The sequence below is a fragment of the Gadus morhua genome, chromosome 7 (assembly GCF_902167405.1).
Source record: "Gadus morhua chromosome 7, gadMor3.0, whole genome shotgun sequence".
NCBI lineage: Eukaryota > Metazoa > Chordata > Actinopteri > Gadiformes > Gadidae > Gadus > Gadus morhua.
This window is the reverse complement of record NC_044054.1, coordinates 32965581-32976710: the sequence shown is the minus strand read 5'-3', so window position 1 is coordinate 32976710 and position 11130 is coordinate 32965581. Positions and strand designations below refer to the sequence as shown.

Sequence of the window (11130 nt, the reverse complement as noted above, 5' to 3'; positions counted from 1 at the left end):
TGTCGGGGCTTTGGGCTTAGTGAACTGTCAGGGGTGGCGGTCAGTTGATTTGATTCGTCGGTTGGTTTTGTCGGTTGGTAGCTTTTATATTCCCAACAGTCACCGCCCTTAGCTCTCTCCCTTCTCTCCCACTTCCCCTCTTTCCCCCTCTCTCTTTCCCTCCCTTCCTTCTTTCTCCCTCCCTCTCCCTCTTTTTCTCCTTCTCCCTCTCCTTCTTTCTCTCCCTCTCCCTCTTCCCTCCCCCTCTTTCCCTCTCTCTCCCTCTAGTCGTCCGTGTCGTCCCCCTTCCACTTCCCCCCTCTCCCTCCCACTCTAGTCGTCAGCTTCCTCCCCCTCTCTCCCCCTTCTCTTCCCTCCCCTCTCCCTCCCACTCTAGTCGTCTGTGTCGTCTCCCCCCTTCGCTTCTTGTCTTTCTTCTTCTTCTTCTTCTTTTTGGGGTCCTCCCCCTCTCCCCCCCTCTCTCCCTACCTCCCTCCCCCCTAGTCGTCGGTGTCGTCTCCCCCCTTCCCCTTGTTGTCTTTCTTGTCCTTCTTGTCTTTCTTCTTCTTCTTCTTCTTCTTGGGGTCCTCCCCCTTCTTGCCGAAGCTGATGAACTCGCCCTTGTCCTCAGAGGGCGGGGCGGGGTCGTGGCGGATGGAGATGATGGCGGGGGACCCCGGGATGATGAAGGCTTCAGGGGGGACCTCGCCCGCCCTTATGGGGGCGGGGGGCCCGTAGATGGGGCCCCCGGCGCCGTAGCGGAAGTGCCAGCTGTTGCTGTCGACCCCGGCGCCCACTGGAGGGGAAAGCTCTCCCCCACCCTCCCCGTCTGGAGAGAGAGAGAGGGAGAGAGAGAGAGAGAGAGAGAGAGAGAGAGAGAGAGAGAGAGAGAGAGAGAGAGAGAGAGAGAGAGAGAGAGAGAGAGAGAGAGAGAGAGAGAGAGAGAGAGAGAGAGAGAGAGAGAGAGATTATTTACTTTTTTATTCTAATAATAGCATGTAACTGTCAGCATGGGGGTTGAAACACAGAGACTAACCTCAGCTTGGAGTCAGACCTCCCCCCCCGAATTCTGTTTGATCCGATTCTCATGTTACAACAGTTACACAACATTTTAAACTTCACATCCAAAGGCTTTGTAGTACTTTGAAAAAACCCTACTAACATCATAACTGAGGTCACTGACATGTACCTATACTGTCTAACCCCTACCTGCTCTTTAATGACCTGTCTCTGTACTGTCTAACCCCTACCTGCTCTTTGATGACCTGTCTCTGTACTGTCTAACCCCTACCTGCTCCTTAACGACCTGTCTCTGTACTGTCTAACCCCTACCTGCTCCTTAATGACCTGTCTCTGTACTGTCTAACCCCTACCTGCTCCTTAATGACCTGTCTCTGTACTGTCTAACCCGTACCTGCTCTTTAATGACCTGTCTCTGTACTGTCTAGCCCCTACCTGCTCCTTAATGACCTGTCTCTGTACTGTCTAACCCCTACCTGCTCCTTAATGACCTGTCTCTTTCCTGTCTAACCCCTACCTGCTCCTTAATGACCTGTCTCTGTACTGTCTAACCCCTACCTGTTCCTTAATGACCTGTCTCTGTACTGTCTAACCCCTACCTGCTCCTTAATGACCTGCCTCTGTACTGTCTTACCCCTATTTAATGACCTTTCTCTGTACTGTCTAACCCCTACCTGCTCTGAATGACCTGTCTCTGTACTGTCTAACACCTACCTGCTCCTTAATGACCTGTCTCTCCACTGTCTAACCCCTACCTGCTCCTTAATGACTGGTCTCTGTACTGTCTAGCCCCTACCTGCTCCTTAATGACCTGTCTCTGTACTGTCTAACCCCTACCTGCTCCTTAATGACTGGTTTCTTTACTGTCTAACCCCTACCTGCTCCTTACTGACCTGTCTCTGTACTGTCTAGCCCCTACCTGCTCCTTAATGACCTATCTCTGTACTGTCTAACCCCTACCTGCTCCTTAATGACCTGCCTCTGTACTGTCTAACCCCTACCTGCTCTTTAATGACCTGTCTCTGTACTGTCTAACCCCTACCTGCTCCTTAATGACCTGTCTCTGTACTGTCTAACCCTACCTGCTCCTTAATGACCTGTCTCAGTACTGTCTAACCCCTACCCGCTCCTTAATGACCTGTCTCTGTACTGTCTAACCCTACCTGCTCCTTAATGACCTGTCTCTGTACTGTCTAACCCCTACCTGCTCCTTAATGACCTGTCTCTGTACTGTCTAACCCCTACCTGCTCCTTAATGACCTGTCTCTGTACTGTCTAACCCCTACCTGCTCCTTAATGACCTGTCTCTGTACTGTCTAACCCCTACCTGCTCCTTAATGACCTGTCTCTGTACTGTCTAACCCCTACCTGCTCCTTAATGACCTGTCTCTGTACTGTCTAACCCCTACCTGCTCCTTAATGACCTGTCTCTGAATTCACTGTAAGTCACTTTGGAAAAAGCCAACACTGAATGATTAAATAAGATGTAATGATTATCACTTGACTATGAGTTTACATTTGATGTCATTGGATGATGCGATACATGGTGGGTTTCAGAGAGGCTGCAGTAGAGGGATTGTGACTGAAACGAGAGATTCTGGAGACAAAAAAAAGCAAGAAAGGCAACAAAACATTTCTTAAATAAAGTGAGAGACGTGTGAGACGAAAGGAGAAGGAGCAGAGATATGTGACAAGCAGAGACGAGGGACCGATTTAGAGAGAGGAGAAGAGAGGAGGAGCAGGAGATTATGGGGTGGAGAGGGAGACGTGAGATGAACATAGAGAGGCAAGGTCAAAAGGGCACGTCAGAGAGAGAGAGAGAGAGAGAGAGAGAGAGAGAGAAAGAGAGAATAGGCATAGAGTGACTGATGGGGAGTGAAGAGAGAGAGAGCAACAAAGGGAGGATAGAGAAGGAGACAGGGATGGAGAGAGAAAGTGACAGAGAGAAAAAAAAAGTTTGAATAAGAAACGAGTGAGAGATGAATTCAGCAAGCGAGAGAGAGAGCGAGAGAGCGAGCGAGGAAGCTAATTTGAGAATGACAGAGAGGGAGTGCGAGGCAGACAGTGTGTGAGAGAGAGAGCGCGACAGGCATGGAGAGTGTGAGACAGAGAGAGAGCAAGGCAGGGAGGGAGTGAGCGAGAACAAGGAAGAAAATCAGAGAGAGGGAGAGAGAGAGAGAGAGGGAGAGGGAGAGAGAGAACGAGGTAGGCGGGCAGACTCTGCTCCATGGATCACACCAGCTCTCTCTCCCTGACCTACTTTCCCTCCAGAGTTTATTCAGATCAAACACGGCCCTTGGAAAATATTCAGTTTCATTTCTCTTTGTGGGCTAATTATGAACCGTCTGTACAGTGCAGAAACCTATATCTTCTAGGACTGCTCTATATATAGTATACTGTTATTCACAAAACACATTAAATACCGCTTCTCTACTGGGGCTGCAGTAACAATACACGTATGCATATACAAATGTCACGTAAGTGTAAGTGTGCACTGTTAGTTTGTCTGTGACTCTCCTGTTAATGTGATGTTTGTGAGCTGACATATCAAATAGAATAGGATTTAATATTTACAATTTCTATTTTAGGAGCAACATGGGTTCATTCGGCTACATGAAAGATTCATTGAAATGAAACAACCTACAATAAATATTTGAAGATGACCATTTATAAAATATGAACAACTTCCAAAAGTGAATGTACGTATCAATGTTGTTATTATTATAATCTGGGGTTTTTCATCAAGGACATAAGGAAACTCACACATGTAACAAGTTACTACGTTACGGCGGTGGTGTTAAAAGAGGGTGTTATTTAAATAAAAAACAAATAAAAAAGTCGAGTGTTCTTTACACCTCGCAGAGCATCGTATCTCGTTCTCAGTGACAGCTGCATCACAGATCTCTGTCCTGATTACTCCTACTTTACTCTATCACAACAGCAGACACTTTAGACACAGTGTTAATCAAGGAGCAAGTCTTTTATTTCAACCGATCATTGTAGATCTATATATCGTCTGGAGTTATTCTGCCATCAGGGACTTTGAAGGTGGACTCCATCACGAGTCTCCACACCATCACTACTCCATCAGCCCAAATGTCAGCGACGGGTGCTGCTTCATTCATGAGCTGCTGTCTGCCCCCTCCATCACTCTCAACACACTCACCAGACTGAAATCACTGCCACAGGTTTTAATCAAACTCCTTTTGTTTGTGTGTGTGGATGTGTGCGTGTGTGTCTTTGTGTGTGTGTCTTTGTGTATATATGTTTGTGCGTGTGCGTCATTCTGTATGTATTTGCGTGTATGTTTGTGTGAAAGTATGTGTGTGCGTGTATGTCTACGCGAGTGCGCATGTGTGTTTGTGTGTATGTGTGTCCGTGAATGTTTGTGTGTTTGTGTATGTGTGCGTGTGTGTACGTTTGTGTCTGTTTAACTGCGTGTGTATGTGAGTGTGTGAATAGGAGGAGTATTTCCGTATTTCCTTCGGTCTGGGCTTCGCTTGACAACATGTGAGACTCCACACTAAACCAGCGCTATCAAAGCAGCTATCGCTATGCGTGCTGTACACCGGTTGCCATGGATACCAGGATGTCTAGCTGGCGGTCTCTATTGTCTGGTATTCTGGGCTGCCGCCTCCCCCCTTTAGTCTCACTGCTGCCATCGTTACAGACACACGTTCAACCTGCCTGTGGGCTGCGATGCAGGCACCGCCGTCACCTCTGGATTCAGAATCTGGATTCAGAATCTAGAATCGTTCTGTCACTTCTGGATTCAGAATCTAGAATCGTTCTGTCACTTCTGGATTCAGAATCTAGAATCGTTCTGGATTTTTTTCAAATTCTTTATTTTTTCCCAATTACTGCTCATCCCCGACCCCCTCCTTCCTATTAATACCTGTCCTTCCTCCTCCTCTTCCCTTTCGTCCGTCTCTCCCGCTCAGAGATATGACCGGTCGCCATGGAAACTACCATCGCCCACTCTCTCCCCCCCCCCCCCCACCCCCCCCCCCCCCGCTCACCGAGGGTGTGGCTGCTGCAGCAATCCCTCCGTCCCTCCGTTGTGAGGCAGTGTTGCCTGGCAACAGTCTCACATGCCGGTTCCCTAGCAACACCGCTACTGCAGGGAACCTGCCAATCCCGTTCACCTCCCCCCTCCACACCTCCCCCTCCCCCCCTCCCCCCTCCCCCTCCCCCTCTCTGTACCTCCCCCCTCCACACCTCCGTCTCCCCCCCTCCCCCCCCCCTCCCCCTCTCTGTACCTCTCCTACCGCACATGGAAACGCAGCCGCTCTGTTCGTACCTTCACTCCTCGTATCCTTATCCTCCCTCTCCTCCCCCCCTCCCCCCGGTCGTCCTCCCCTCCCCCCGGGGGCCGCAAGGACGCCCCCCGACCTTCAAGGACCTCGCTGGGGCGCGGAGTCACCACCAGGGGGAGAGTCCCAGAGCTGTAGGGGCGAGCGAGGAGAGAGAGGGGCGAGAGAGGAGAGAAAGGGAGAGAGAGGAGAGAGAGGAGCGACCGAGGAGAGAGAGGGAGAGAGAGGGGCGACCGAGGAGAGAGAGGGGCGAGAGAGGAGAGAGAGGGAGAGAGAGGAGAGAGAGGGGCGAGAGAGGAGAGAGAGGGGCGAGAGAGAAGAGAGATGGGCAAGAGAGGAGAGAGAGGGAGAGAGAGGAGAGGGAGGGGCGACCGAGGAGAGAGAGGGAGAGGGAGGGGCGACCGAGGAGAGAGAGGGAGAGAGAGGGGCGACCGAGGAGAGAGAGGGGCGAGAGAGGAGAGAGAGGGAGAGAGAGGAGAGAGAGGGGCGACCGAGGAGAGAGAGGGAGAGAGAGGGGCGACCGAAGAGAGAGAGGGCGACAGGGGAGAGAGAGGGAGAGAGGGGCGAGCGGGGACCGGGCCGTGGTCCTGGGATCCAGGAGGCAGCGGCCGCAGCTCTGGCTGGCCGTGTGGTCGACCTCCGTCCGGGTGCCTCCGTGGTGCATTAGGACGTAATGCAGCTCTCTGCAGGAGCGGCGGGCGGAGGCAGGGCCAGAGCAGCCGCGCATGAAGTACATAAACGGTTCAGATCGGGGGGGGGGGGGGTCTCTCCATCCCACCGCCGTTCCCTGTTCCCTCCTGTTAGTAGGAAGTCGCTTCGGACCCTCTTATCCAAAGCGACTCTCATGTCATTAAGAAGCAGGCAGGGGCTGGACAGTGAAGACAGAGACCGGTATGGACAACCAGGGAGGGCTTTGGGCATCTTGCTGAAATTATGTGTGCCTAGCCAGTAGCCCCAAGACTAGCCAGTAGCCAGTATCCAGTAGCCCTCAGACTAGCAATTACCCAGTAGCCACTAACCACTAGCCACAAGCAAGTAACTAGCCTAGCCACTAGACTAGCAATTTGCCACTAACTACTAGACATTAGAATAGCCACTCGACAAGCCAGTAGCCTGTAGACCTTCCTACCCCCTCCATCCTTTACATCCGTGGTCCAGGAGGAAGCACATGGTTCTTAGCCAGGAGAGGGTGAGGGGACTAAGGGATGGCTGCTAGCTGCCCCTCACCCTGGAGCTTCAGACTCTGGCTGTAATTCTAACTGAGAGACAGAAAATCAATGGCAGCAGAATCTGGATGGGAGCTTCCAGCCTCGGCCAGTGTGGGCGACCCACAGATAGAACCACCATTATCTACACATTCTGCCTAAGCACTTAATCACACACACACACACACACACGCACACACGCACGTACGTACGCACACAAACACACACACCCACACACTGGTTCTAATTGACACTGTTGTTTCTGCAATGCATCTCTGAAACGGGGGAGCTCTGTATGTGATAATGTCAGCTTGGTTGGGTGTGAACGTGGATTGATCAATGTATTTTTATGTATTCATGCTTTCATCTCCATTTGTACAAGTGTTGCTTGTATTCAAAGGGTCATACCTTGATGTAATCATGTGTTGGGTAAGGGTTGTGTCCTTGACATGTAGTTCTGAGTTCATTCCATGGAGACTGAGTTCCCATGTTCAGCCCTTAGCAGTAACCTCCAAACATGTCCCACTTAATACCTCGGATAGAATAGAGATTGATTTTTAAAGTGAAGCTGCCAAACTCAATGGTGGAATGCTATCAAATAAACATGTCGATTTAATGTATGTGTGTGTCTGCTTGTGTATATGCGTGTCTGCGTGTGTATGTGTGTGTGTGTGTGTGTGTGTGTGTGTGTGTGTGTGTGTGTGTGTGTGTGTGTGTGTGTGTGTGTGTGTGTGTGTGTGTGTGTGTGTGTGTGTGTGTATTTCTGTGTCTGTGTGTGCATGTGTGTGTGTGTACACACGCAGAGATGCATGTGTTCTGCTTTGCCTGTGATTGTTTTTGATTAGCTTTGATAATCAGCTTCATGATTGTTCAAAGCTCGGTGAAATACAATACTACTGATGACAAACAATGAGTGAAACAAGGTTTAAATTATGCTGATTGAAATGTTTTTGAAAAAGCTATTGTTCAATAAGGGAGTGAACAATAGAAAGAGTTTTGTTTTTTGTTGCTTTGATACTTTTTGCCTTGATGAAACCACATCAGCACTACTATGACGATCAATAATACAATCTGAACCCACAGACCCCGACCTAAGAGTCCTCTTGCTGCCTTCCTGTCTCCCAGACACCTGATCCCGTTCCCCTGCAGCAGGGAATGTCTACTCAAGGTACTTTCCTCACCTGCCTGTCCGATTCATTTCTCTTTGTGGGCTAATTATGAACCGTCTGTACAGTGCAGAATAACAGTACACTGTTATTCACAAAACACATCAGATACAGCCTCTCTACTGGGGCTGCAGTAACACGTATATACGTAAACTTAGTATGTACTGTTAGTTTGTCTTTGACTCTCCTGTTAATGTTATGTTTGTGAGTTCTCATATGAAATAGAATAGGACTTAATATCTATACATATATATTTATATATTATAATTTCTACTTTAGGAGCAACATGGGTTCATTCTGCAACATGAAACATTCCTTGAAATGAAACAACCAACAATAAATATTTATAAAATAGGAACAACAATCAAATGTGAATGTATTATTTTGTTAACATATTACAATTGTATGATATATTATAATTGTATGTTATGTTATTGTATGATTTGTTCTTATATGATATATTATAATTGCATGATATTCTTGTTTGATACATTATAACTGTTTTCAACATTCCCATGCGGCCTGTCTGTTGGAGGTACTTTCCTCACCTGCAGCGCTGGACACCGTTGGCCAGTTCTGGACCAGCATGCCCTGGGCTCCCTGCATTACCGACGACTCCTCCATGTGGACCGCACTGGAACACAAAGCACAGGGGGGTCTGTCAGCGTCGGGGGGGCTGGGGGAGCTGAAGGATGGACCGAAGGGGACCGAGAACGGAGCCTTGTGGAACGCCTCAGGTCAGACACACCTGTACACCAGTGCAGTGAGGTTCGGCTCTACATCACTTCACCACTGAACAGCTCAGGGGAAGGGGACTTGATGGGTTCAGGGTTCAGGGACAGCCAAGCCTCTTACCTTGGGATTAGGGAGTTGTTCCTTGTCCTTTAGGACTAATGGATGGGGTGTTGTATAATGTGTGCCTGTGAATCCCTTTAGGACTCTAACTTTGATTTAGGGCTATACAAATAAACCTAATTTCGCTTCACTTCAACACTTCACATAAACAGTAGTCCAGCAGAAATGCTGTTTCCATAAAGTTTGGTTATATTGTATAGTAATTTACTAAATGTGCTATTTCCGCCTTCTGGTGTGATTGAAATCGGACCGCCGAGAAAACTGTGATAACGTCCAATAAAACGCATCCCGTGAAATGCAGGTTTATTAAAGCATCAAGCCCTACATGGTTGAATAAGAGACAGCAGCCAGCAGGCTAGAAGGACTCCTGGCTTCATGCTAATTGCTTTTAGAAAAGCTGAGCAGGCTCTTTAAAGCTTTCAAGCTTTCCAGCCTGAGAGTGTTTTGACATATCGCCCTGAGCACATCATAACTCTGCAATCGGGAGCGTCCATCTTGTTCCTCCGTGATGTTAGAGGGCAGGGGTGGAGGGGTACTGGGTTAAGTCCCTCATAACCGTTGTTGGGGGTTCAGGGTTTTTTCTGTCTAAATCCCATGCAATATGTATCTACTGTTGTCATGTTTCAAACCCACTCTGCGGTCAGTCTTGTGAACCCTGCTACACGGCCCTGGTTTGAGGCGGTGAAACACAGCCTGAGACAGGGACTTCTCTCGCTGTGCAGAATATGCAGGGATCAATAAGCAGAGGCGTCGGTTTACATTCACCCTTTCATTAGCTGAAGAGAAAATCAAATTAGGAATCACTTTCATTATTCCCTTTAAAAGAACGGTGACAAGTTATTGTTAAAAGAAAACCGTTGAATAATGGCCAACAGAAAGAAAAACAACATATTGTATCACATAACTCACGTCATTTATATACATAGCCATGCACTGGGTGAAGTCCAGATAAACAATCACTCAGCAGTCGACAGGATTCAGGCTGAGGAGCCTTTGTTAGCAGAGGTAACCAGGCAGCCACTGAAGGCCTTGATTGTTTTTTTTTCTGAATCCCTGAAGGGGAGGAGAGAGGAGGAACCTGCCTCTGCAATGCAGCACCGTATAGGATGTATACTCTCTCTCTCTCCGCTCACTCGCTCTCTCTGTCTCTCTCTCGCTCTCTCTGTCTCAGTCTGTCTCTCTCTCTCATGCATAGTATATGATGTACACATTCTCTCTCTCTCTCTCTCTCTCTCTCTCTCTCTCTCTCTCTCTCTCTCTCTCTCTCTCTCTCTCTCTCTCTCTCTCTCTCTCTCTCTCTCTCTCTCTCTCTCTCAAACATAGTGTATCATATTTTTATATATTTTATATATATATAGATAATAGTTCCCATAAATAATTATATATGATGCATTTAATTTGAAATCCGTAGTCTATTGCAGTCTGTACCGTCACGCAGCGATGGACAAAGTATGACTTTGATCAATGTGCTCTTGGATTTGATTATCATAATATGTGCAGTAGATATGATGTGTACATGTTTCATTGGCTGTGTGTGTTTGTGTGTTTGTGTGTGTGTGGGGGGGTGGGGGAGTGGTTATGTATGTGTGAGTTGGGCAACCATCAGTTCATGTTTTTTCCCCCTTTTTATGATCATGATAACAAGTTGCACATAACATTGAGATATGGCTGACTATGTTTGCATGGGTATGTGTGTGTGTGTGTGTGTGTGTGTGTGTGTGAGTGTGTGGGTCTGTGTTTCTGTGTGTGTTTCTGTGTGTGTGTGTTTCTGTGTGTGTGTGTGTGTGTTTCTGTGTTTCTGTGTGTGTGTGTGTGTGTTTCTGTGTGTGTGTGTGTGTGTGTGTGTGTGTGTGTGTGTGTGTGTGTGTGTGTGTGTGTGTGTGTGTGTGTGTGTGTGTATGTGTGTGTGTGTTTCTGTGTGTGTGTGTGTGTGTGTGTGTGTGTGTGAGTGTGTGTGAGTGTGTGGGTCTGTGTGTGTTTCTGTGTGTGTGTGTGTGTGTGTGTGTGTGTGTGTTTCTGTGTGTGTGTGTGTGTGTGTGTGTGTGTTTCTGTGTGTGTGTGTGTGTGTGTGTGTGTGTGTGTGTGTGTGTGTGTGTGTGTGTGTGTGTGTGTGTGTGTGTGTGCGTGCGTGCGTGCGTGTGTAACATGGGAGAAAGTGCCAGCATCAGCTCGTTTGTCTCCCCTGCTTCCCAATGATGGACTGGAGCTAGCTGGGAATGACCTACATAACACAAGCGCACAAACACGCACACACACACACACACACACACACACACACACACACACACATGCACACACACCACAAACACACACAAACATATATATATATATAACCCCCACACACGCTGTATGGGAGCTTTTATCGCTCCATGCTCCTTCAGACGGATGGAGACAGGAGGAGGAGTTCATGGGTCTACCCCCGGCGTCTACCCCCGGCGTCTACCCCCGGCGTCTACCCCCGGCGTCTACCCCCGGTGTCAGAGACCACCGGAGCTCATACCGTGAGAGGTCGACGTACTATACTCACTTGGTTGGTCTTTGTGTGTGAGTGTGTTTGTCTTTGTGTGTGTGTGTGTGTGTGTGTGTGTGTGT

The 11130-nt window shown here is 48.5% G+C and overlaps 1 protein-coding gene across 2 annotated transcripts in view; it reads right to left on the bottom strand.

Annotated features, from left to right (window-relative positions):
* Positions 1–458: 458 nt before the first annotated feature.
* The window catches only part of LOC115547182 (protocadherin alpha-C2), a 21351-nt gene continuing 10679 nt past the window's right edge, over positions 459–11130 (bottom strand). The window contains exons 3-4 of one of the 2 annotated variants that reach the window (XM_030361175.1): positions 8232–8317; positions 459–808 (exon numbers count right to left, since the gene is read on the bottom strand). In XM_030361175.1, coding sequence (XP_030217035.1) covers positions 480–808; positions 8232–8317 — 415 coding nt within the window. In that variant the 3' untranslated portion in view covers positions 459–479. Of the gene's footprint in view, positions 809–8226; positions 8318–11130 lie in introns of both variants that reach the window. The other variant, XM_030361176.1, reaches the window with a different exon arrangement.